The sequence below is a fragment of the Talpa occidentalis genome, unplaced genomic scaffold (assembly GCF_014898055.3).
Source record: "Talpa occidentalis isolate TD23 unplaced genomic scaffold, MPIMG_talOcc4v2.1 talOcc4.15, whole genome shotgun sequence".
In the NCBI taxonomy this organism is placed as follows: Eukaryota; Metazoa; Chordata; class Mammalia; order Eulipotyphla; family Talpidae; genus Talpa; species Talpa occidentalis.
This window is the reverse complement of record NW_023601543.1, coordinates 31,652,936-31,679,865: the sequence shown is the minus strand read 5'-3', so window position 1 is coordinate 31,679,865 and position 26,930 is coordinate 31,652,936. Positions and strand designations below refer to the sequence as shown.

At 48.3% G+C, this 26,930-nt stretch overlaps 2 protein-coding genes across 4 annotated transcripts in view; one reads left to right on the top strand and one right to left on the bottom strand.

Moving 5' to 3' along the window:
- PLP1 (proteolipid protein 1) overlaps window positions 1-26,930 on the top strand; it is a 104,203-nt gene that overhangs the window by 13,715 nt on the left and 63,558 nt on the right. The window lies entirely within an intron of this gene.
- On the bottom strand, window positions 1,308-25,231 carry LOC119246001 (glycine receptor subunit alpha-4). 2 transcript variants are annotated; one of them, XM_037512155.2, is made up of 10 exons: window positions 24,230-25,231; window positions 22,677-22,739; window positions 20,929-21,059; window positions 20,575-20,642; window positions 19,740-19,963; window positions 19,521-19,603; window positions 17,997-18,137; window positions 14,479-14,693; window positions 9,948-10,097; window positions 1,308-4,187 (listed from the first exon to the last, which is right to left on the bottom strand). In XM_037512155.2, the coding sequence occupies exons 1-10, from the start codon at window positions 24,298-24,300 to the stop codon at window positions 3,897-3,899; spliced, it is 1,437 nt and encodes a 478-aa protein (XP_037368052.1). In that variant the 5' UTR covers window positions 24,301-25,231; the 3' UTR covers window positions 1,308-3,896. The 2 variants fall into 2 exon arrangements, with proteins under 2 accessions (XP_037368052.1, XP_037368053.1); XM_037512156.2 differs by lacking the exon at window positions 22,677-22,739.

Below are 26,930 nucleotides of genomic sequence, written 5' to 3'. Positions count from 1 at the left end.
CGTGTGACATTTTAAGGTGGTTTCAGAACAGCAACCATTCTTCATTCTTCCATGGAGAGGTTGCTCTGTGAACAAGGAAGCCCCTGACTGAGGTGTCCTTCCTTCTGGCCTGCAATTTGCTCACAAGATGTTCTGATGTCCCCTCAAGTTTTTAGACTCTCACTGTATCCCGGATGTGAAGTATCCGAACAAGGAATGTGAGCCTGGGAAGACAGGCCTAATTGCTGTCCCTCAGGGGTGACTGGCTTGCCCGACACTTGTACTGCCAATCCCCGCTGCTGCACTCGTCACTGCCCGAGTTTTTATTTTTCGTCATGGGTTGTGGAAATATAGCTTGATACTAGTCTTCATCTTTGACACATTATTACTGTTGAATCGGATCATTATCATTCTTTATTCAGTGATGCAATTTACAAGGTTTTGATATCTTCTTAAATTTAGTTCCCTTATAGCCAAGGACCAGCTTGTGTGTGTGTGTGTGTGTGTGTGTGTGTGCCCGTGTGTGAACTCTATCTGATTTTATAAGCTTCTTTTCAGGTCTGCTTTTCTGTGATCAATAAGTTAACACACAACGAGAAAATGGAAATGTGGTATGTACATGAATCACGTGAGAAGTCGTGCTTTCATTCTAAATATACGGACTGTGTAGTATGCTATACACCAGAAACTGTGTGGACTAAAACATTGAATAAGAAGCAGTCCCTGCCCTCAAAGAGCTTATTCTACACTTCCTCCATTGGGGAGCAGTAGGTTCCTAGCTCCTTGGCAGCTCCCATACTTGCCTGGTGTGTCTTTCATCAGCAGAGCAGCCTGCGGACACCTGCAGTCCCAACACAGTGAATTTGAATTTAAGATTTTGACAGCTGGAAATGACAAGATAATAATAATGACAACATGGATTATAGTAAATCAAGAGTGGAGAGAGGCAAGATGGGACACGTATAAAGATTTCCAGGAGGTGAACAAAGTTGGGATATTTGCATGGCTCAGTGAAAAGGGAAAATAACCAGAGTCATCTTAACATTTCAGTTAGCAGAGTGTCAGTTCTTTGGTGATCGGTGAGCAAGATGACTTACAGAAGAAAATGAAAGGAATAAATGGTATTCACTGTCAATCACATAGCTCTCTTTGACTTAACCATGAATACTGGAAGAGCAAGAGGTCCTGTTCATGGGTCGAAGGGAAAGAGGAAGACAGGACAGAGCAAACTGAGGGGCAGGTGGAGGAGCTGATAGCCTTAACAACAAATGAATTAAGCCCTTTCCCTGGAAAAATATGTATAAAATATTTAACTGACATTAAATATTAGCAATGAAAACACCCCCAAACACTTTATGTAGGAAGTTTTTTTTCCCTTTTAAAAAATACACTGTTTTAAAACTCAAAATCATTTCGTATGTGGGTCTCTGGAGAGGTGACTACTGTAAGAATGAGGGTAAGTAGAAGTGACCTCCAAGAGATTCTCTTATATGACCTTTTGCTAATTCACTGTGATGTGAAGAGTCCAAGTTTAAGAATTCCATGACCGACTGGATTGCTAGGTGTCAGTTGCTTTCAGTGAAAGCTAACATCTGCCACTCCCATTCCCACACCCCGAACCTCATACATGGCAGGAAAGGTGAAGAAAACCAAAGACATCTGCACCTGATCCTGACATTCTGTGTCTCCTGTCTCCCCTTGGGGCTCTGGTGGCGAGGAACAGTACCTTCCACCTGGCATTGCCTCTGAGTAGCTTTGTGAACTCCTTTGGGCTATTATGTTGGTTGGTACCTTGGTTTCTTTCGCTCCCAGCACCAGCTGATGCCCTGAGCTGAGTCCCAGTTGGGCAGGCTCTATTGCTCAGTGCTGTAGCTGTCTCCAGGGCATTGTTCTTGAGACTTCCAACAGGGCAGATTTGTGCAGTTGGCCCATCTGGACAAGATCTCTAACAAGCAGAGCTCTGTGCAATAAGCTCATCTCCATAGTCCACCCCCCGCTGCTACCCCCTCCTTCGGGCTGCAGCAGCCTGACACCCCAGCCCAGCCATGGAGAGTATCAAAGGGATGCTCTCTGCTCCTTTCAAAGGGGTATTGCTCATGTCCTCTCGTTGATTGGCACTACCTGGGCAGAAATGGGAGAACAGGGACTCTGCCCTCTCAGTTCAATCTCCTTCCTTAAGCCAGCCCCTTGGTTTTGAATTTCTTTGACATCAGAGTTAATATCGTCAATAAGAATTTCTGGTGTAACTACCCTGGTCAGCCCAGAATGCTCCCCTCAAAACCAAGAGACAGACAGGAGAAGCATCTCAGTGAACAGGAGAGAATAGACAAGCTCAATATGAAAAGGGGGAAAGAAAACTGAGCTCTTGGTTTGACCATAGGATTTGTTTTGGTCATTGGATTTATTGACTTTCAGTTAGGATCACCTTTTTGAAGAATGGAGAAAGGCAGGGGGAGGGAGTGAGGGAGGAGAGAGAGATTGAACCCACACAGTTAATTACTCTAGGTTCAGAGAAAAGAACAAAAGATTTAAAATAGCATCTGATCACCTCTGTCTTCCAGCTGTTAGCCCTGCACTAATTTAATCGTCCCATTTTCAGTTCCTCACAATTGGGTCACTTCAAAGGATTGGGCGTATCAGACCCATGCTTCCCCATGTCCCACTGGGGTGTCAGGCTTGAAATGGGCCACATCCTTTCTAGTCTGGCATTTCTGGCAGCTTCAACTAGTTGCAACCTCTCCTTACAAGAGAAGGGTTAAAAAACAACTCTAATTTCTAGTTGGCCAAGTCAATGTTTGTTCAGCACAGGGGCCCTCCCTATGCCTAGTTTCTCCCCAGGAACACCGTAGCCCACTTTTTCCTGGACAAGGATGTCTAGCACTATTATTTGATCGCCAAAAGGAGTTGAAGGAACAAGTTGGGAATGAAGAGTCCTGGGAAATAAAGAGATGGAAAAAAGGACACATGGAGGCCTAGCCAGCAGGAGACGCAGGGGCAGTTTCTATATGCTGTCCCTCCTGGGTCCTACTACTTTGGAGTTCACTTTCCTTGGATGTTTCTTAGCATTCCAGAGTAAGTTTCTTAAAGGGATAAGCATTTTCTCTTCTTTCATACTTCCTAGTAGCCAAACACACCCCCACTACTGTGCTATTTAGTTGGGGAATAAACCAAATATTTCTGAGAGCAGGAAGTTCAGGTGGAAGAGTTCAGGTGGAAGTTGTGGAAGAGTTATCTTTTTGAGCTTCCAAGATTTCTGGCCCCATTTTGACAGTGCTGTTTCCTGGCAGATTGAAGACCTCTCTGTTGTATCATACAGCGCCATCCTACCTACCTCAATTCAGCCCACGACTATTCCAATCTGGTTGAGAGGTGGGGAACCTGTCCCCATGCCTTCTTTCCACCATCAAGGAACCTGACTGGGCCACACAGGGCTCCCTTGTGGATAGGAAAGACTTCCTAGTTGAGCCTGCAGTAATAGGGACAGAGGACGCCACAAAGGCCACTGGCAGGGTGAGAAGTAGTGCAGATTAAGATGAGAAATGCAAGAATCTAGCAGCAGTGGCCTGAATATTCTCCACTGGAGAATTGGGGAATGGAGAAGCTCCAGCAAAGGAAGGTCATCCTGGCCCAGGAACATGGCCAGATCATATTCTCATGAGAAATGGGAGAGCATGGAGGAAATCTGGATTAGGGTAGATGAGCCATCTTTCTAAGTACAGCCACAATTGGTACCATGCACGGCCAATCCCAAAGCTGTGTGCCACCCCACACAGCTTTGGGATTGGCCATTGAAGTTCTGAGTGGGAGATCAGGAACTGCCCAAGCCCCTGATGGATTCTCATGGAGGGGAAAAGCCCACCCTGGAGGAAGCAGGAAACCAACAGCTTCTTGAGAGGGCCCCGTCACCCCCACTCTGTTCACAGTGCCTGGTGGATATCTTCTGATCGTAGCACTTTATAGACAACCCAATAGAAGATGTTGAAGATGAGGAAAGTGAAAGGGAAGACAGCCCGGGAAATGGTGTCAATCCTCTTGGCTCGGTCCACATAGAGTTTTCTCAATGTTTCTCCCTCCCTTAGAAGAGGGGCTGGTGGTTGGGGGCTGTAAATGCCAGAGCCTTCCATTGGACCCCCATCCCTTGCCTGAAGACAGTGGCCCAGGCCATAGCCACGGAAATAGAAGTGACTTTCTCGGATGACATCTTCCTCCTGGAATTACAAGGAAGAAAAGGCAGAATTTAAGGTCACAGCTTTAAGACAGAGAGAGAGGGGCCAGGCCATATGCAAATCTATCACAACACACAAATATGCACACAAGGCAGCTGGATACACACACCTACTACATGCTTTCTTATGGCCACAAAACTACTCATGAGAAATCTATGCTCAGCAGCTATATGTCATGTGTATGGTATATGTTATAAATCTATTTGTATATAGACCCTGAGTTGCCTTTTAGAAAAGCACAGCATCATTTAGAACTATGGAAAACCCACTGAAGTACCAACCTACTGTGAGAGGCACACCGCAATGTCAGGTTGTCACTGACTGGAAATAACAAGAATAAACACAACAATAAAACCTTTAGAAAGCATAGCTGTGATAGTTAGACTTGGTGAACTTGACTTAAAGACTTTCCAAAGCTGTAGAATTAATTCTCCTGTACATAGAGTCTTTTCAAAACTTGTTTATCTCTACTCAAAGCTGAAAATTCCAAAAGTTTTAAATACCCTAGTCCAAATGAGGGTAAAACTGATGTTGCAGATATGTTTACTTCTCTGTACAACAGCAGATTTCAACACAGGGGTCAGCAGATCTAGGATAATGTTTATTGCCCAACGCACATTCCACTAATGTACAAGATGAACACGTGAACAGGGAAAGGGTAAATTTTATATGAGCACTAAGGAATGCAGCAGACTACAGAAAGTTCATTTATCCAGTGGCCAACTGCCATACTTAGGTAGCTGTAACACAGCTGAGATTAGGATTAAGGACATAACCATAGATCGATCTATAGAAGTATGTACGTATGTATTGGTATCTATAATAGTATGTTACATATATGAGACATATCCTGTATATCTGATGTATAGGAGAGAGAACCAAAGTCCCTGAGTGGTCAATAGAGAGAGGCTTTAGGGCCTCCACTCAGAGCCTATTTCTCCTTAATTTATATACAACCCAAACACACCTAATTGTGTTTACTTCTAAGGATGCGCTGTCATCAGAAGTGATGGCTCATAGCCTGGATATTAGAGGACAGGTAAGTATACACCAGAATCTAGAAATACTTCCTTCAAAGATGGCTACGATTTTTCAAAGTACTGATGTTTATAGGAATAAAAACTTTTGGAGTTAAAGCTTCAGTGATCTAAGAACTTACATAAATGAAATGCCCCTTTGGGGGATCCTGCCAACTTTCATATCAGTTTGCCCCATACTGAGGGCTTACTGAGACTCTGGACTTGCAGTGCTAAAACTGGGGAATTTCAAGGCAAACTAGGAAGAGTTGGTCACCCTGAGGCAGTTACTACAAATTGTAAGAATAAGATATTTGTAAATTGAATGGATGCGACACAGATATACAGAAGATGTGGATAAGGTAGGTTTTTACACATGCTGTCCAGTTAGAACAACATCATAGGGTCTTTTCAACAGGACCTCTGCAGCTATGGTAACATTGAATAGAGGCCTCATGGAGGAGAGATTGGCAAGGTGGGCCTGATCACCCTTGGTTATTACATCATTAGAGGGTCTGGCCTGTCACTGGGAAACAGGGGCAGACAAGCCCAGACCGAGATTCACCGATAGGTCCTATCTCTTCCTCTGCTTTCTATGGGCTCCTAATACAATGGTAAAAGGCGTTGGCCTTGTTCACTGCTGTATCCCTAGTACTTAGCACAATGCATCTCATAGGCACTCACAGAGGTCAGTTGAATGAATGACTGGACTGATAAGCCCCTTGCTCCAGAATACAGCACAAGCAATGAGTTTTTGTTCTCTTGAAGCTAATGTCCTCCCAGGGTCGCAAATAGAAGAGTGGTCAGAAGAGACACTTACTGAAATTACAAAGTGCTCAACCAGAAAAATGACTACTCTCTGCCCCACCGCACATAATGGCCTGATGCCTGTTGGCTACTAGAAAGTGTGGTGCTTTTGGTATAGAAAGAATCCGAGGGCCTCCTGGTGGTGCAAGGGGTTAAGCTCAGCACTGTGAAGCTATCCGCAGCCTCTGCAGCACTGAGTTTGATTCCAGGACTGCCAGGGAGCTATCCACACGGTGCAGGAGACCACTTCTGTCTCCCCTGCACCCCTCAGCAGTATATTTCAGTCAGTCTGCCTATTCTGCTCCCCACTCTGTCTTGGGTAAATCCTCTCACCCCCTGCACCTCTGGCTTATACCCCAGCTCTTGTATGCATAAATAAATAAATCTTAAAAAAAAAAAAAGAATCTGAGTCTTGATTGTGTTGGTCTCTCTGGGGAGAGCTGCACATTTGTCACTATTGTGGTTGTGGTCCAACCCTGAGTTGTTGTCGTGGGGTGGCTTTAGTTCTATGCTCAAAGTTACTTACATAGCCTCAGCCACCAAAGGTCTTGCCTCATCCCATTTGTATTTCTAGTTAATTTTCATACCATCCCTACAAAGGGAGGTGGTGCTGGACCCATTTTAGAGAAGAACCAGAGGCAAACAAAATATCTCCAAAGTAATTGAAAATGACAGCATAAATAAAATAATTTCTTTCTTGCTTTCTAGTTCAAGGACTCTCAGAACCCCTGTTCCCTATTACTCATCCTGATCTCCTCAGTCCCCAGCTAAAGGATGCGTTCACAGAGTATAGTATGAAAATATGGCCAACAGAATAAGTTGCCCTTGGCTCTGTGCTTTTAACACAAAATAGCACTTGTAGTTGGGTGAACAAACCACACACTTGTAGTTGGGTGGCCTGAAATTCAAGGGTTGGGTCCTGGATTTGGATATTATCTATTTAGGCCAATTTATGAGGGTTGTGTGTGTGTGTGTGTGTGTATGTATGTATGTGCATGTATATGTATGTGTACATGTGTATATGTGTGCATGTGTGTTGGGAAGAAATTATAGAGACTTAAGTACCACCTTGTGGCTTTCAAGGCTATTGAAATAGAACATTTTCTTTGAATCTATCTATTGGCAAGGAGGGCTGGGGAGCTAGAATGGGACGGTATTCCAAAATCAAGCTGGGGAGTAAGGTGTGGAGATGAGAAAGAATGATAGCTATTAATATGTATGGAAGTGGAGAGACTGGAGAATGGGGGAGGTTGCCAGGGGATAGAGAGAAACAAGCAGGGTTCTGGGACCCTCAGAGGACTTGACAGTATCTTGAAATTTCTTGTGTTCCTCGAGTTACTCTATTTAATGGCAAGGCTTTCTCCCTGTCCAGCTTGGAAAAAAGTTGCCAATCAGACTGGGTTACGTATGGCTGTGTCCAGAGACACAGACCCTTCCCTGTGAAGCTTACAAACTAGCTGGGAAGACAAAGCAGAAGCATATGGGAAAAAAATAAACTGCTTTCGACAGGGATGTGGAAGGAGACCATTGCACAGTGGGGATGGGGGCAAGGGGGGAGGTCAGAGAGGAACAAGATTAAGCCTGGATCTGGGTGAACAGTTGGGAGACTCCTAGGATATTTCTAACTTGCTCTTGACTGGGAGGTCCCTGGTCATCACTTGGTTCCTCTCCTCTCCCCCAAGAGCGATCCTTTAAGACTGAAGACTTCTGCTGCTCTAGCTGGAACAGCAGGACCCAGAGCTTCTAGAAATGAACTGTCTCAACCTTTCCAGCTTGCTAGGTGACCTCCAGAGTTCCTGCTATGGTTCTACTGGGATGGCAATGGCTTTCAGAAACTCAAAAGGGAACATGATTCATGGCACAGGTTTGATTTTCAGGTTCTATTTACATTGATGATTATTTCAGTCTACTCTCAGGCAGGATCCAGGGGCTAAGCAGGGCCCAGTCTGCTGCTACCTGTGTAATACTTGAGCACTGGTGATGACAGACTCCATTATGAGGTCACGATCAACATGTATATAACCAGGAGGGAAGAGGCTGCTGGCGTTTGGGGGTTGGAGACATGCAGGGAAGGGGGTGGGACTGGTGTCAACCTGGTATAGCTTTACAGTAACTGCAGCAGTCTTCTGTTGCTGGAACATCCACACAGGCAACTTGGCTGGCAAAAGGACTCAACCTGGTTGACTGCCTGCTCTTGTTGCCCAAGGTAGGCACTGTTAAGGTGTCAAGATCAAGACCCTTATAAAGATAAGGTTTGAGTACCTGCAAGCAGGTTTGACACGGCTGAAGAGGGGGTGGGGAAGTTACCTTAGAAAGGGGTGTATCCTTTCTGCTTGCCCTTCTGCCACGTCTACATATTCCTTCTAACTTTCAGCACATGGTAAGAAAAGGCTTTCAGGTATTGAATGGATCCTCCACAAGGAGGTGCAGTTGTGGATCAGTCCACTAGAGGGCGGGTTTCCCAGGGCCCAAGTAAAGGACTAAAATCAGGCAAGAATTGAGAAATCCTTACAAAAATCTCTACATGAGACTGGAGCCCTGCCCTCAGCAGAAGGGGACCTGAGCTAGGACCATGAACTATTTTTGTTAAAGATTATGCATATAAGAGCTGGGGTACAGGCCAGAGATTCGGGGGGGTGAGAGGATTCACCAGAGACAGAGTGGGGAACAGAACAGACAGACTGACTGAAGTACACTGCTGAGGGGAACAGCGGGTGAGTCAGGAGAGGTCTGCTGTGCCATGTGGGTTTCTCCCTGGCCGACTGGGAATCGAACTCTTGCTGCAGAGGCTGCGGATTGCTTCATAGTGCGGTGCTTAATCTCTTGTGCCACCAGGGAGGCCCAGGGCCATGAACTATTGGAGGTAGTTTGTGAGATCCTTTTAGTGTAGCTATATGGGAGGGGTACCCCAGGAGCACCTGAGATGGGAATGGAGGTGATGGGAAGAGAGAAGAGTCTAAAGAGGCCCCAAGGGGCTAGAGCCGGAACTTTCAAGGTGGGCTCAAATCAGTTTTCTCTTCCCTTCCCTGCCCCCCACCCCCACCCCAGGCCATTATGCTCTCACCCCTTTGGCTTTAGAGCCTCTAAATTAGGCAGAAAACAGAGTCAGAGTTCAAGACAGACCAGAACTCTGTGCATCTGATGATTTAACAGCCAGTAAGTAGCTCAACAAAGGCATAATGGGCACTTGCTTCTGTGAGAGTGGACAAGCCACCTGTGTTGTCATGACAACGAACCTAGCACCTATTGTCTGGGCAACCAGGGATAAAGTGCCTCTGTTGTCATGACGACAAGGTTCCTAGTCTGTTTCTCCAGGTGATCACTCTACTGGAGAAGAAATGGGATTAATAAACAAGAGTGGGGAAGAACAAGCACTCACATTCAACAACTCTGATGTACCCAGTGAAGATCAAGAAGAACCCCAACAGCGAGAAGAGGCAAGCAGTGACCTTTTCAATGCCAACTTAGCTATGCTTTCATAAGGCTCCCCTAGAAAGGCATTAGTGCCTGACTCTTGAATTCTCACCACCAGTCAGTGTATGGCAACCTGGAGCACATTCCTCCAGGGTGGGGGGAGAGCCAGGAGTCACCATTACTCATTCTCAAAGCAATTTCATATTAACTTAGAGGATAAGAGTATGGTATGGTTAACATTTTTTCCCCAGCGCTTACTCTCTACGCGGCACTATGTCCGTGTTCTTAATCACTCTAGTAGGCCGCCCTCCAGGATTACTGTCCCATCAGACAGATAAAGAAGTGGAATCAAAGAAGTATTTAGCTTCTCTGGGACCAGCCTGGGACTAGAATCCATGGTTCCTGATTGCCTGGCTAGTCCTGGCTGCCCTAGATCTGTGAGAGGAGTAGCAGAGGGGAAGGAGTTCAAGGGGAAAGGAAGGGGCCCCTCCCTAGTTAAACTCACCATGCATTGGCGCTTCTGCCTTCGTCGGAGTCTCATGAATTCCTTATGCTGACGCGAGACAAAATTGACAGCAGCGTACTCCAGTAGGGCAGAGAACACGAAGAGCAGGCACACGGCCATCCAGATGTCGATTGCCTTCACGTAGGACACCTGCAACATTCAACATGGCAGTCGACCTTCTGGGATTCCTCTCATGGCCCAACCAGTGGATTGCCAGCCCGTACCGACTGCCTGCTATTTTTCAGTTTTATCCTGAAGTTTTTATGGTTTTTAAAGAAGCTGTCAACAATACGTCCCATTGTCTGAAGGCCTATGTGAAAGAGATCGGGCTACCCATCATCCTTTACCTCTCTGTGCTCACCACCCTCAACTTCTGTCTACCTTTCCTCCCTACACTTCGTTTTCTTGCTTTTTTAGTTCTCATTGAGATTCTGTTTCTGCTCCTGCTTCTTCATCTTCTGACTCTTTTCTTGCAATAAACAGCAATAAATATGCCTACGGCCTTTGTTTGCCCTCTGTTGTCTCCTGAGGTCTCCACAGCCATGGTGGTAACTGAGCCACATTCATTATTCCCACGAGAGACACGTGAGGACACTCGAGGCCTAGAGAGACCAAGTCTTAGCTAAGATCACCCAGTGAGATGGTGTCAGTGGAGCTGGGGGGTTTGGGCTTTTAATATGATGGCACTGCCATTTACCTAGGCGACAGTGTCAATATCAGACTCGGAGCTCCTTCCCTCCTCTATTCTCCCCTTGGCCCGGTGGCCTTCCCTGATGCTCGTCATGAGAGGACATGCTGTGTGGAACTCAGGTCAGTGGTGAGCTGGGGCCTCATCTCTCTCACTGGAGAGCAGCACCAGACAGGGGTCCCAAGGGAGCGCCACCCAGCTGTGATTACTGACTCCTCTCATTTAAAGGTACTGTGGGCACCTGCCTATCCAGACCCCTGTTGTCCTCTCACTACCTATCTTAACAAGCTTTAAGTACTTTTCTCCCATTTCTCCTGTGAAGGTTGAACACTCACCTGTATTGGAGCAAGGTTGTGGCTGGGCGGGGCCAAGAGGGGTAACAGAACTCAGGTTGATGAAGTCCTTCCACCTCCTCAACCAGATCGACTCCCTATGTAGTTTTGATCTGCTGAGCTCACCCTGGGGGCTCTCAGCTGGAGGATTTCTTTTAGCAGCCCCTGCTCTGTCGGAAGTGAGGGGGCTGCACACTCCAGGGAAGGAGCGGACCTCACTGGATAAACCTTTCACCTTGGTGGTTCTTAACCAGGGACGACTTTGGCCCCTGGCCCTCCTGCAGGGGTATTTGATCTCACAAGTTTGGGTAGTAGTGGTAGCTACTGGCATCTAGTGGGTAAAGACCAGGGACACTGCTAAACATTACACCATGCACAGGACACACCTTCCCCCACCCCACCCCCACATCAAAGAATTAACTGGGCCCAAATGATAATAAAGCTAAGGTTGAGAAACCCTGCTCTCTTAGAAACAGTCCACTTAGGTGGGTAGTGGTGGGTTGCTAGGTGATCCCAATTAAGTATCCCTTGGCGTATCCCTTTTGCCACCTACGAGGGCATTCTATTTCATCTCCGTGCTTGCTGTGCCCCTAGGGATGTTGAATAACTGCTCTGAAGATTGACAGTGAGGCAATGACAAGGGCGGTCCATCCAAAGAAAAGGACACTAAGTAGGAAGAAAGTCTTGTGAACCAGTATGTCAGCAATACATCTCAAATTGCTCTGAAGTCTGTCTATTCATTCGCTAACTTAACTGAAGGACTACACATCCTAAGTGGTCTCCCTGCACCTACTCTTGCCACAGAGACTGTTTTCTAAATAGGAGCCAGAGTTTGGTTTTCAAAATATAAATCACTCCCCTACTTAAAAACTGTCAGTAGTTCTTCCTTATGATATAGTCCATATTCCCTCAGCATGACAGCTCCCCCCGCCTGCCTCTTGAGCTTCATCTCACCTCTTGCAGTTGTTGACCCTGCCATGGTGAACTATTTTAGTAGTTTCCCAAGGAGAGTGCCTCTCTGTCGCCTTTATCTTGGCAACTTTTACTTAAACATTTATGGGAAGCCGTCCCTAAATCATCCCAGTCTGGGTGGATTGTCCCTGCTATATTACTCAAGTTACCTATCCTTAGCACCCATCAAATATACCTGGCCATTCCCTTCACTAGATGGTGAGCTCTTAGGTGGCAGGGACTGATTCGATTGTTTTCACTGCTCTATCCTCAGTGTGTAGCTGAGTGGCTCATAGTAATTATGTGAATGAATGGGTGGGTAGGTGGATGGATGGATAGATGGATGGGTGGGTGGATGGATGGATGGGTGGGTGGGTCGATGGATAAGCAATATATATTTCTCTGCTTGCTCTCTTGCCATATCTGCCCAAACAGCTGTAGGTCACTTAGATACAGGATCATGAGAATTGGGTCCCCTGTCCCTGCTGTAAGTTTAGGTCAATTTTGTCACTCTCCAGTAGAAACTTCCATTTAGCACTTCCATTCTGTTCTGAACCACCTGCAGTTGTATACAGGAGCCTGGCAAGAAAATGGCAATCAGTGCTTTTGGGAGCCCCCAGAAAGGCAAAGGAGTGGTTCCCTGGGAAAATGGGGAGTGGTCATCCCAGCTGAGTTCCCTTAAATATTGAGCCTCTGCTTCTCTTGTCCTGACTCTAGAATTCTACTGGCAGATGGGATTGGTGTGGGTATCACAAGTCCCTAGCTCAGCCCTCTTTCCTGGGCTCCCACAAAATCTAATGTTGTACAGACTCAAGAATAAGCAGAAGGTCCTGACTTACTCAATCCCTCACTCTGTGGGGCTATTTAGTTAGGGGTGCCTGCCAATGAGGCTCCAGAAAGATCATCAAAATCTATGAGAAGGTATCAGATCGTCCAAACAATGATCCAATAAAGTCCATTTTTTTTTCCAAATGAGGAAAATAATGATTCCTGGGAGCAGGACTGAGCTTTCAAACAGAAACAACTTATAAAGGAACTTCTCTTGGCAAGAATAAGGCATAAATTGCAACTACTTCCTTAGGAGGTGAAGCATCTCCTTCTTTCCATGGCAGTAGCAATGAACCAGGAGTCTAGGTCTGAGCTACTTTTCTGCCTCTGCTCTTCATAACAAAACCATCAGCACAGCGCAGCCATCACAGCCCATCCTGACCACATGGCCCTTGCTGCAGTCCTCAGCCTCTTCAGTATCACTGTCCATTTAGGAAACATTTATATGAAATAATTTTGACAACCACCTCTGGGACACATGATTTTAATTTGAACTTTGTCACTGTGTATCCCCAGAGGGTTTGGGACTACCTCGAAGATTCCCTGGTATCTCAAAAATAACTGGGAACATTTAGTTTTTTATACCCCAACACCTAATAAATTATAGCAATGTTTAACATTTATTGAGTGGTTATTATGTGCCAAACACTTCTCTGTGTTAATCGATTATCTCATTTACTTCCTTGAATAACAACAATAATAAGAATATTCTTATTCTCCTGTTACATACAAGGAGATTGAGAGGTTAAAGAATTTAACTAAGGCCAACATTAGTAAATGCTGAGGCTGGGAATTAAACTGAAATCTGTCTGACTTGAATGTACACTTAATCACTACTCTCCTCCTAGAGCAAATCTGTAAGTTCACGATGGATGTCTAGATTACCCCCTGTTTATATCCCCAGTAAATGTCCTCTTAGGAATAAGAACTGGAAGATGGGAAAACATAGGGCCTGGCTCCCATCAAACAGAGCAAGAAAGAATATGTTTCTTGTAAGATCCACAAGGAACTGTTGCTTTTGTTTCCAATTATTCTCCATGTCCTAGTACAGAGCCAGGTACATAGTAAATGCTCAGTAAGCATTTATTGAGGGGATGAATAGACTTACTCCCTGTAAAGACTGCAGTGACCTCTCTATTCCCAACAAGAATTCATGAGCTCAGTCCTATCAGCACAAATCTCTCTGCATAATCAAAATATCACCAGGTCCTAGACAATTGGAGTCCTCTGACTTTAATCATTATTTGTGGCTCAAATTTTTCTTACCCTAAAAGAATGGACATTGTCTCTGGAGCTCTTTGTAATAGTAGTTGATTTCTGACATTCTCGATGTAAATCTTTGTATTTCTTTGATTGTGTCTTGGGGGCATCACCTTGAGAAGGTGATTTAACTTTCTGGGCTGATTTCTCATCTGTACCATGAGCAAGTGAGGGGGGTGGGTGCTTCCTGCTCCTTAATGATCTTTTGAGCTTTTGGACATGCTAGTATTTTCTGATGAAAGTCAAATTAGGCAGGCGCTGTCTCATTTCACTCCCTGGGCAGACAGCCTCCGCCACTTTGGCTTCCACATTGTTCGCAATGTTATTAGCAGTATGTGGTGGGGGAGGGTCACCTGCTCTTGCTCACTGGCTCTTTTCTACCTTAGATCCTAGGGAAATTGTGAGTAGGAAGGACTGGGATGCATGGAAATGGGGGTGAATGGCAAGCCGTTTCCCTTGCAAGTCTCTTCACCTTAGGCAAAGAGGCTCGGGAACCAGAGCTCTGCGTTGTCATGGTGAGCACCGTGGTGATGCCGAGGCCCACACGGGCAGGGGCGGCATCCATGTTGATCCAGAAGGAGACCCAGGACAGGATGACGATGAGTAGACTGGGGATGTACATCTGGATCAGATAGTAGCCCATCTGTCGTTCTAGGTGAAACTTTACTTCGATGCAGGTGAATTTCCCTGCAAGGAAAGAGGTGAGGTATCAGGCCCCAGGTTCCCAGTCTGCAGCTGAAACTGAGAGGAGGACTAGGGCGGAGCCATCTCTGTGGGCCAGCAGCTCTGGGCACGTCAGCCGGGCCAATAAATGAGCCTTTCTAAATGGTCCCAAGAAACACCAGATGTAGGTATCGAAGAAGCCCCCTGAGCCACCATCAAGGACTTGACCTCTTGTTCTAGTACTTTAGCAGAGGGCCTTTCATGTGACAGCACAACAAAAGAATATATAAAATAAAAAAATATATAAAAATTACAAGGTAGGAAAAAAACAAAAAAAGAATTAAGAGGAGGAGGACTCCAAGCCAGAGTGCTTGGGATTGAATCCTGAACCTTCCACTTACTAGCTGTGTGACCTCAGGCAAAATGCCCAAGCTTTTTGCGCTTCGGTTTCCTTACCCAGAAAACGGAGTAATTACAATATCAGCTCCATCCTTGGCCTAAGGTAGGGACTAAATGAGAATGTGAGATGTGGAGCACATAGGTAGCTGGAACTATTATTATTATTAACAAAGCAATGAGTTTAGACTCCACTTAAACCTCAACATCTTCGCTTGGGTTTGCTGGTACCCCAGAAGCTTTCTGACAACAAGCATTCACTGAAATCAACACTGCCTGTGGCTTAAGCAAGTGAGAACAGTCGGATGGCGAACATCTGGAAACAAAGGGCAACGGAGAGCAGCTCTGGACGGCAGGCACCGTTCTCATAGAGCAGTCGGCAGTGGAAGTCTATTCCACCCACAAAAAGTGTGTTGGCCCTGGGCACATGTACCAATGCTCTGCCTCCCGTGCCAACCATCTTCACTTTACCCCACTTTCCATGCTCCAAGGCTAAGAAAACACTATCTTAGAGCTTTTCCCAGCAGCAGAGGCTTCAGGATAACCAAAGCCAAAAGTACTATTTTATCCTGGCCGAGCCTTGCTCTCATCAGGCCTTTCTGATTCCTCGAGGCTAGTCATTTCATCAATGACTGATTTTTGCCTTTGCCATGTAGTGAGAGGCTGTGATCTCCCACTGCTGCGAGTCCACCCCACCCCACCTCACCCTACTCCAAACTTCTCGCCACGACACGCCCTTGATAGGTGTCACTATTTTATTCCTTCCTTCCCTCCATCCTTCCTTTCCTCCCTCTCTCCTATCCTCCCTTCTGTCCTACCTCCTCCCTCCCTCCCTCCCTCCTTCTCTTTCTCCCTTGCTCTCTTCCTTCCTCCTTCTTTCCTCTGTTGTTGTTGTTGTTGTTTTTTTTTGGGGGGGGGGGCAGTATTTTCATTTTTAGTTTCAAAATTAGCACTTGTTTCGTGCAGGGAAAAAGTGAAAAGCAGAGAAGGAATGATAATATTCTTAAGCTCACATTTATCAAGCTCCTATTAAGTGCCCCTACTTTATGTAGTTTATCTCATTTAAATCCTACAGCAACTCTTTGGGGCAGGTAAATTATTGTTTCCTATTTTACAACTAGGCTCAAAGAGATGATGTTTCTCAAGGGTACCCAACTAGTAAATGGTACAGCCAGAAATCAAACTCAACTCTCACTCCAAAGTTCGTGCTCTTATCCATTGCATCACATTCTGTGCTGCCTTCTTTCAGGATTTTTAAACACACACTTCTGGTTTTTTGTTTTTTACCACAATATAACTATTCTGTATATATAACTTTGAAATTAGCCTTTTCCACATGTACCTCTTCATGTTGATATAAACACATTATAAGCATCCTTTTTAATGCCTGGGTAATATTCTACCAAATAGATGCACCATGTAATTTACTTAACTTCTGCCCTATTGGTGGTTATTTAGAACAGTTCTAAATTTTTGCTTGTATAAATGGTGAGCCAGGGAGCTGCTTGGGATCTAAAGTCAATATGACATTTTGAAATATTTCCTTATAATAAATTCAAGGAATAGAATTCCTAGATCAACAGATAGGGACAAAATTTCAGCTTCTAAACTAAACTTTCTCAAAGTATGCCCCCTGCACTACCTACATCAGAATCCTCAGGATATTTATTCAAAATGCAGATTTCTGGGGATCAATCCAAGCACAAGCAATCAGTATCTCTGAGCAGCAGAATCCCAGAATTAATACAACAGCCACCTCAGGGGAATACAAGCAAACCCAAGTTTGAAAACTGCTGACTTATACGCAAATTGCCAATTTCTATTCCCCAAAAGGTCATACCAATTTCCACACCCATAAGTATTTTCTAAATCCAATGGCCCATTCCTCTCCCCACTCCCTGCACCTCCATGTACACAAGCACACATATTCAGAGGGTGGCACGGGAAGCACAGCAGCACACCATCAGAGGCTCTCCCCTCTTCAGCCTGTGGCTTCTATTTTAGCATCACAGCTCTTGGCTGCCATATTGCCAGGGGACAGGAAGAACTAGTGGCTCTTAGGGAAGCTGCAGGGGGCGGGTGCTGGGGTTGGAAAAATAGCTTCTCAAGGCTTCCTGGCTCACTCCAACCTCCGAGTAAACAAACCAGTTCCTGAGATTGACCAGTAGTGCCAATCTGGCAGCCAGAGGGTAGCCTGTGGCCTATTTCTTCCCAGTTCAGTGCAGCTATTGACTACTCTCAGATCTAAATTCCTTGCCTTCCATGTGAAGTTGCCACTCCCCAACCCTAAAGGTGGAACATTCCTACAACGTACTGGCACAGGTTCATTTCCATTGCGACATGTAATGGGAACAAAAACATGCATTTTGAAGTTAGACTGGTGGATTTGAATTTTAAATCAGTCATTTACTAGCTGTATGACTAGGACAATTGATTTAACTTCTTTGAACCTCAGTTTCTCTTTCTGAAAAATGGGCCTGCTCATCACTACCGTAAGAAGACAGGCATCTTGGGCCTCCCCAATGGCGCAGAGGGTTGAGTGCAGCGCTGTGGAGCTGTTCGCAGCCTCTGCAGTGCTGGTTCGATCTTGGCTGGCCAGGGAGATACCCGCATGGCACAGAAGACCTCTCTTGTCTTGCCCGCTGCTCCCCTCAGCAGTGTGTTTTAGTCAGTCTGCCTGTTCTGTTCCCCACTCTCTGTCTCTGGTGAATCCTCTCACCCTCCCATGCCTCTGGCCTGTACCCCAGCTCTTGTATAAATAAATAAATCTTTTAAAAAAAATAAAGAAGATAAGGTACCTCAAGTCCTTAGTGCCACTTCCGGCAGACTGTACCTTCAATAAAGACTGATTTCCCTCCCTCCCTCCTGGAGACCCACCTGTGGCTCACAGCCATTAAAAATGCTGTTTTGTGGGGGGGGGGTTTTTGTTACCTGTGTTGTAGTGCTTGGTACAATAGCCTAGATCCTTCTCATCCCGCAAGATAAACTGAGGCAGAGTCAGTCCCTCAGCCACCTGAACAGCAGGAGCATCTTCTAGCCACTCAAACACGAGGTCATTCATGGTGTAGCCAACTGAAAGTGACAGAGATGGCAGAGGGCTGCAGAGTGTAGGTGTTGGATGGGGGGTAGGGAGAGGCTTGCAACTGGGAGAAAAGAACAGGTAAGGAGGAAGGCCTGGGTTTTAGGAACTTCATGCTCATTTGGAAGGGAAGCCTTTCTGAAGAGGGTACTTTGCCAATTGTCTCATGGGCCCATCTTAAGTGGGCAAATCAGAAAGATTCCAGACTCCACTCCTTACTTCTCAAGCTGCAGAAATCTCAAAGAGAAATTGTTCTGGCAGGCTAAGAAAGCAGGTCAAAAAGGTTGGAAAGATGTCAAGGAACCCAGCTGGGAACCTCCTGCCACATCTCAAGCCCAGGGGAGTAAGCATGTGTACCAACCACATGTCTTCAGCTGAGCCAGCCTCAGGACCGGGATTCTGCCACCTTACCCCGGGGCGGAGAGAGCTATTTATACCCTGTCAGTCATGCATGGAACAATGTGCGCACCACAGAGGCCTAGTCAGGGCCCTGAACTGGGGCAAACTGAAAGCTGACATCTAAATATGCTATGCTGCTCACAGATGCCTGGCAGCGCATGAGGCTCCTGCCACAGATGAGACCATCTTCACACATGTCAGGTAGAAACAGGAGCAGAACACAGGCGCTCACCAACTGCCAGTGTAGGATCTTGAGCCAGAGTTGCTGTGTGACTTGGGCCAAGTCACTTCCCCTTCTATAAAATGCCCCATCTACTATTCAGAGTTGGAGAGGGGAGAAGGGAATGTGAACCTGATCTCTCCTGATCTCACAGTCTCACCTTACTCAGGAGACAGCAAAGGCGTGGACACAGGCGGTGGCCCAGCCTTGTCGTTCTCTGACTCCTCCGCACTTGGGACAGCATCTTCAGGCTGCCCCTGCCATAGTGCGGCCCTTGTTCCATGTCGCCACGGGGCCCTGGCATTTACCTAGAACTGTCCTCTCCTTCCTCTCTACAATGTTGTGTATGTTCATATTATGATATTATGTCAACTCTGGCATATTTTATAGGCATCTGCAATATCTTAACTCGGGTGGAGTAAAGGTAGAATTATTTCAGGAACTGTGGAAAGAGAGCATATCCTTGAGCAGAGGAGGTGCCTTTCAGATCGCCCCCCACAGCCAGCGCAAGCACATCTGTATGTAAGGCTGGTGCCTTCCCATCCCCTGGACATGTGGAAGAATCAGCCAGCAGATAGTGTGCGGATGAAGAGCACAGTGGGTTGGATGTGATCAAGCCCTGGCTCCTCTCGGACTGGGTGTGCTTGGGGCGGTCCCTCTCCACTCTGGCTTGCCCTTTTCCGGTCTGGAATATCACGGGATGGGGTGAACTCGCGGGTCCCTATGCTCTACTCTGTGACCCCCTCAGGATACTTACAGCTCTCCAGCTGCATTGTGCACGTCTGGATGTCCATGGGGAAGTTCTTGAGGTCCATCGGGCAGGACAAAATGAGGGTCAGCCTGGCAGGGACAGTAAGAGAGACATGACGTTGGCTTAGGGGACCGGCACCACACAGGAGACCCTCCTTCCTCCTCTCAGCCTCTGTGTGGTTTCTTTCCCCCAGCCCCACCTCTCCTGGCCATTCGCCAAGTGCACCTGATGCTGTAGAGCACATTCCCATTCTTGAAGATGCGCAGTAACTTGTTGTCTGTGGTCACCTCATGGAAGTTGGCCCCTTTCTCATTGGCAAAGAACAGGTCTGGCTTCCAGATGGAGTCCAGCATGGAGGGGTCCAGGTCCAATGAATCATCGGGATATTCTCGGTAGGCCAGGCGGGGGTCATTCCACTGCTGTCGCAAGAAGACATTCACCCGGTAGTCCTGGGAGGGTGCAGAGATGGGCTGTCAGAGGCAGTGCCCAGCCAGGGCCCAGTAAGCCTCTACGGGCAGAAGCACCACGAGGAGAACATGCTGGGAATATTTCTCAGAGGCAGTGGGCCTTTTTCAATGGAGAAGGAGCCTGCCTGGGCCGATACGGCAAAGATGGAGCATATACGATGTGCCACGTCCACTCTTCTAAGTGCTTCATTTATATACATCATCTCACACCAACCCTGTGAAGCTCATACCCAGTTATGATCCCCATTTTACAGACAAGGAAACTGGGACAGAGACCGATTTAAGTCACCAGCCTAGGGTCACCCAACTGCTAGGTGCAATAGTCAGGACTGCAACCCAGGTTTGTCTGCTCCCAAAGTAGGTGCTCTGCATCAAACTACCTCCTGTGCTTAACCATTTGCTCCTTAGGTTATTCTGCCTTTAGTCACTGGAATGCTGCGCTGGGGAAACATGTATTTCCAGTGATCAACTTCAGGCTTTAGCCATGACCATGGTGCTGGAAGAGGACAGCAGAGGGAGGAAAGACTTGCTAGCAGGTAGGCTTCTCCCATCCACACTGCAGAGTGGCAGTGGAAAGCAGGGTGACTCCTTACCATGGTTGTCTCGGTGACAGAGCCAAAGCTGTTGATGAAGATGTTGCAGGTCACGTTCACGGGCGGGCCTAAGGGTAGCAAAGCACAGCCACATGGGCAGGGCCTTCCGGGAGACCGGGAGGGGGTTCCAGGACTCCCTCTCTCAGATGGAGGCCAGGGTACTGCTGGGAGAAGGTGTGCCAGTTATGCAGGTTCATAGGCAATTGGGAGGAGGGGAAGCCTTCTGAGCTGTGAGCTAACCCTGAAACTCCAGCCTCCTTTCCTATGGCAGGCAGTGGTGGCCGACTTGGTAGTGTATCCCCAAAAGGGATGGGGGAGGAGGAAGAGGTGTTTTGTAAGCTGAATGCTTCTTACCTTTAAAATTGGGCCGAATCCTGGCATCATATCCAGATGTTCTCCCCATAAGCTTGTCCAGGAAATCAGAAGGGGACATGGGCTGGGAACCCTTGGTCCCAGATTTGACTTCCTCTTTGGCCAAGGCCACCCTAGACAGGCAAGACAAAGAGGTCTGAGACCAGTTGTCATCTGCATTTATCACAGACCCTCACCTTCCCTGTCCCTACACACTGTCAAACAGGATGGGGCAAGATAGGTTTATGGGTACCTATTTGCAAAATGAGAACAAAAACAGCCACAAGTCAATGTGGCAGTTGAATAGGTCATCCTAGAAGAGCGCTTCTTACCCTCACAATTGTAATGTGATGGGGGTGAAGACTGTTATCCCCATTTTATAGATGAGAAAACTGAGGCTCCTAGGGGCCTCCCTGGTGGCCAGCGGGTTGAGCGCTGCTCTATGAAACTGTCTGCAGCCCCTGCAACATGGGTTTGATTCCCAGCTGGCCAGGGAGATACCCACGTGGCGCGGCAGACCTCTCCTGTCTCTCCCACTGCTCCCCTCAGCAGTATTTTCTGTCCATCTGCCTGTTCTGCCCCCCGCTCTGTCGCTGGTGAATTCTCTCACCCTCCTTCGCCTCTGGCCTGTACCCCAGTTCTTGTATAAATAAATAAATCTTAAAAAAAAAAAAAAAAAACCTGAGGTTTCCAAAGGTGAAGTGAAGTGCCCAGAGTCTCCAAGCTACCGAGTGGCAGGATCAGAACTCCAAGCCAAGACTGAGGCCTATGGCCTCCTTGCTGAGGCACTCAGGAGCTAGGACCCAGCCGGAAGGCTGGGCTTCTGGAGTTTGCTCCAACAGGAAACCCGGCTGCTGTTCGGGCTGCAGGCAGGTGAACACACTTTGGCAATAATAGGTGGGGGAGGTGGGCCCTAGGAGCATGGAGAAGCCTGGGGGGTGGGTGGCCAAGAAGACAAATTGCCGCCTTTACACCCTAGCAGCTTGATTTTGAAGAGGAGCCCCATGTGATTTGACCTAGCCTGGAGGCCAGCACCTCCTTGCCCCTGACAAGTTCCCCTCTAAGAGCAGTAAAGCCCCTTCTACATGCCTGCACACCTGCTCTTCAGCCTACAGATAGACTAGGGACCAGAAATCCTTGAGGGCAGGGGTAGGGTGCATGGGTTGGGCACAGTGCCCCCAGTTCAGGCTGGATTCCTGGCTGACCCTGTGCCTCCTGCTCCATCTCGCATCATCACTGTGCCAGGGGCTAGAGCTCGCTCACCTACTGCTATAGTTGCTGCTGCATCCTGGGGCTGGAAGGCAGAGCAGCTGCTGTCTTTCTGGATCCGGTGCTCCATGGGCAGTGGGCCCCCTATCCCCACTGATCAATAGAATAATAAATAGAGCTAAGCCCTCCCCCAAAAAAATAGCTAAAGCACCACGCTAGATGATTTTTTTTAACATTATCTAGTTTAGTTCTCATATCACCTCTCAGGTAAGGATTATTATTTCAGTCCCATTATACAGATGAGGAGAGTGAGGATCAGCAAGATGAGTGACTTGTTCAGGACCACACAGCTAGTAGATGCTAAAGCCAAGATTTGAACAGGAACTATAGATGTCAGAATAGGTCCATCTACCACGGCGCCCCAGGCAAGAAGCGTTGGGTGGCCTGCCAAGGAACCCAAGTGGGAGACGGTCAGTGGCAACTGCACACTGACCTCTGAGAGTCTGCCTCCTTGAAAACCCCCAGCAGGAGGAAGCGCTTACCTTGGCGCCAGAGGCTCCTTGGCCCCAAGGAAGGGTTCCCAGAGCAGGTGGCCTGAGCAGGCTCTGAAAATCCGAGGAGGCTGCTGTGATGCTGGAGCAAGCAGCAGTTGGATGTCCATGCTGTCTGGGTGCTGCTGCTGGCCTCTTGTCACCTGCCTGCTGGCAGGCTACGTGGCCCTGCCCACGCAACAGCCGGACCCCCACCACCATCCTCAGCCCCATTCTCGGGTCACTGCCCAGCTACCCCCAGTCCCAGGGGCCTGCGGCAGCCTTTGAGCTCAACTGTCTTGGCCCCCAAGCCCTGTTGCAGCCCCTCTCTTCCGGGGCCATCTTGTCTGTGGACCAAGAGCAGAGTCACGGTGTACAGCCACTTCTTCCCTTTCATTCCCGGGAAGGCCCCGGCATGGGCAGGCCTTGGGAGCATCCAGCGGAAAGTCCTGCTCATAGAGGCCCTAGAGAGGGGGTGGGGAAGAACTCTGATTCTGTACTGAGTGATCAAGGTCTCCAGGACTCAGCTGCACATGTTCCGTGAAGGACTTGAACTCCAGACTGCCTAAGGACCTGCTGGCTCCATCATCTCTGGCTTTCCAAGCCCCTGTGTGAAAGCTGCCACTGAAGCTTGGGTCTTGAGGCAGCTCCCCTCCAGTAGGGCAGGGGAGCCCTGCTGGATGCCCCCTTCTGCCTGAACTGTCCTAGCAACTCCTGCAGAGTTGCCGTTGCACATCCGCTGCTTTTCACTCTTTGGAAGCTCACCGCCCCATGCACAACCTCATGGCATGGCATCTCTGCCTGCCAGCCAGTGTGTCCACCAGCGGTGAGACAAGCACTCTCCCAGAGCTGCAGTCCTGGTGTGCTGCTTGAATTCAGAGGAGGAGGCGGTAGGCTGGTGCTCACCCCCTCCACCTTGGGAGGTGCTCTTCTTAGGACCAGCTCAGCTTAAGCCACAGCCATATTCCCTCCTTCGTTCACCCTGTCCATTTAGTCGGGCTCCTGGTCTAATGAGAAAGTGGAACTAGGTGTGGGGGGGGGAATTTACAGGGAGCCTAAAGCGGTATCTTGCACCCAAATCCACATTGCAGCCTTCCAGGTTCAGTGAGCAACCATGTGTGCACTGGTGACCACAGGGGGACCAGCTTTGGTCAGCTTGGCTCCATTCTGATGTGGCTTCCCAGGCATCCCTCTGCTACTTGAAGCTTCTTGGGCAGGTAGCTGGCAGATGTTGGTGTCATTGGCGGGGGGGATCTGAGCAGCATGTGGCCAAGCTGGTACTTGGGCTGGATGACAGAATGCATGGCCTCCTCTCCCCGACTCAGCTATCCAGTGCCTGCTTGGCCAGGAAGCTCCCATCCCCACAGAAGCCTCCCCACTAGCTCCAGGGATCCTTCATGACATCCCTTATGAAAGGCCTCAGGGCCCTGACTAGGGCAGGGCATGTCCTCCCCTGGAACCCTCCAGACTGCGGGCTTTTTGCAAACTTAGAAGAAACTGTGCCAGCCGCCCCTGCTGCCCCGCCAGTGTTGCATGCCCCTCCTTCCTGCCCCAACTCTGCTCACCTGAGGAGGACTTGACTTGGCAGGGTCCAGAGGAGGAGGAAGGAGAGGGTTGCAGGAAGGTGAGTTGTCATTCCGCGGGGACCCTGGTGCCTGTTCTCAGCCTGGCTGCCAAGGTGAGCCCGGATATCCGGCAGGACACCCCAAGTCCCCAGCCTACCTCCAACTTGGGCTGCCAGGAGCCCACAGGCCAGCTGGAAGTTGCCTCTCTGTCCTCTTCGGGTCTCTTCTCTGCCCTGTGTTCCAGTCAGGGGCCAGAACTCTTTCCCTAAAATGATCCTGACACAGATAACCCTACCCACTCCTGCTCCCACTCGCCTGGGGCTCCCGAGGGCCTCAGCTAGCCTGTGGGAGCTGGAGGAGATTCTCTTTGGGCAGCGATCACTCTCCAAACCCTGGAGAGTCCTGGAGGGGAGGGAGGAGGGAGACTGGTAGGGAGATGTTTCACTCCCTCCCACCTCCCCCCAGATGCACCCTCCGAAAGCAGCAATTTAAAGGCACAGCCGCTGGCAGCTGGAGTGGGGTTCAGAGCGGTCTGTGCTGTGTGCCGGGAGGAGCTTGGGCTGCCGCTGCAGCTGGGTGAGGGCCGAGGTGTGCGGTCCAGCTTCTAACTCTCTAACTGGAGGAGCGCAAGCCAGCTGCCCCCTCCCCCTTTTTAGCCTGGAGCCAAGACAGGCCCGAATTGTGAAGTCCTAATGATTTTTTTTAAGGGGGAAAAAGACCTGAGAGGGTTAGGTGGAGACACTGTATTCTCCAGCTGACAGCAGCAGGTCTGAGAGGAGGTCGGGAGGAGGCCAAGGGCAGAGGTGGCTTCCCCCAGCCCTCTGGATGCAGGCGGCACAGGGCACGGATGGCAGAGGATCTTCAGAGTCCTCTCCCTGCGTGGGCTGCCTGCCCCTCTCCCCTTCTCCCTGTAGATGCGCCCCCTTTCTCCGCCTGCTTCTCTCCCTCGCATCACCTCTGGCGAACGTGGCCGGCCTGCTGGAAGCCTGCTTTCCCAACACCCTTGCCCCAGCCCAGCTTGGGAAGGGCTAGCTTTCATTAGCAGCACAGGCAGTGCGGGCCTGGCGCACAGCAGGTTTTGCAAACTTCAGAGGCGTCTAGGGGGCCGGGAGGAGTGGCCTAGCAGTCTGACGCCCAGAGTGGAGGAGAGAGGCAGGAGAGTGGGCTGGCTTCCTCCTTCGCCTCGGCCCGTTTGCTTCCAGCACCCAGTGGTGTTAGCAGCTCCACTTCCCCTGCTGGACCCTCCCCCAAACTTCCCAGGCGCCCTTTAGACACAAGTGCCTCTCCCGCCCCCTCCCCCTCTCTTCCTGCCTCATTCCCTCCTTCCTTTATATTCGCCCGCCCTCGGTTTCCTCCCTTTCTCCCTGAGGCTTTCCCTCCTCTCTCCCCTGTCCATTTCAGTCTCACTCAGTTTCTCTTCTGTCTCCTCTTCTGAATCCGTCCCCTCCCACTTCTTTCCATTCTTTTCTCTCCATCCTTCTCAACCTCTCACTTCTCTCATCTCCTCATTCTCTCCTCCCAGATGACAACGGAGAGAAGCCTAGGGCTTCATTTCTTCTCAGTAGAAGCTCTCCTAGCAGCTCTGCTGAGTTCTGCGTGTGTCCTGGGGTGGGGTGGCGGTCCCAGAGCAGGGCAGCTCCCCAGCACAACCCCCAGAGAGGAGTTTGTGGGGCCCACACGCTTTTCTATGGACCCTTTGGGGACTGGGATTAACACAAGGGAGAGGATGCATCTCCATTTTGGCTGTTATTATTGAACAGAGGAATTTAAAAACCACAAACAAAAGGAAAAGATCACTTTTTTTTTTTCGGGTCAATGACAAGTGTATTTTATTATTTATTTATTTATATTTTTATATTCCCCATACAATTGCACCCCCCTTATTTTGACCCCAATCCCTCCTTTCCCCGCCCCCTCTACCCCCCATAGAGTGTCTCTGGTTGATAGTTGTTTGTTGATTTTGATATTTTCTTTCTTATAGTTATTCTTTTTCCTGGTCCCTTACTTAGGTTTTCTAGATTCCTGCTATGAGTGAGACCATCCGATATTTCTCTTTTTCTTTCTGGCTTATTTTGCTGAGCATGATCCCTTCCAGCTCCGTCCATGTTGCTGCAAATTGCATGTGTTAATCTTTTTTGAATGCTGAGTAATATTCCATGGTGTATATGTACCACATCTTCTTGATCCAGTCATCTATTTTTGGGCATTTGGGTTGTTTCCAAAGCTTAGCTATTGTAAACAGTGCTGCTATAAACATAGGGGTGCAGGTGTCCTTTGGCATTAATGTTTCTGTGTCCTTTGGGTAAATACCTAGGAGTGGAATTGCTGCATCATATGGAAGCTCTATCGAAAAGATCACTTTAAAGATTGCACACTATTGATGGGGGAGCAGGACTTTTAGAATTGGGACTGGAAGCATTGCAAGCCTCAAATAATGCTCACTTGACCAATGATAGAATATATATAAAAAATACTATTTATCCCAAAGATCTCCCCCACTGCTTTCCCCTGCTCACCCTGAGCATAAGCATCTGCCGAAAGCATCACAATCCCCAGACTGAGGGCAGGAACCAAGCTTTACAGAATATGTCTCAGGACAGATTTCTAACCTGGGGAGCTAAGAGGGTGGTGAACTGGTCCCCTCTGTTTAACTCATTCTCTCTGATAAACCTCGTGGTGTCAATTCCCTGGTCTCAGCTGT

Bases quoted from the DNA above. Each gene is read 5' to 3' on its own strand.
- LOC119246001 (XM_037512155.2), bottom strand. From the start codon at position 24,300: ATGACAACTCACCTTCCTGCAACCCTCTCCTTCCTCCTCCTCTGGACC. The intron at 19,604-19,739 runs GTGCACTTGGCG...TGTCCCTGCCAG, and splicing joins AATGTGCTCTACAGCATCAG to GCTGACCCTCATTTTGTCCT. The intron at 14,694-17,996 runs GTAACAAAAACC...CTTTCCTTGCAG, and splicing joins TACCAAGCACTACAACACAG to GGAAATTCACCTGCATCGAA.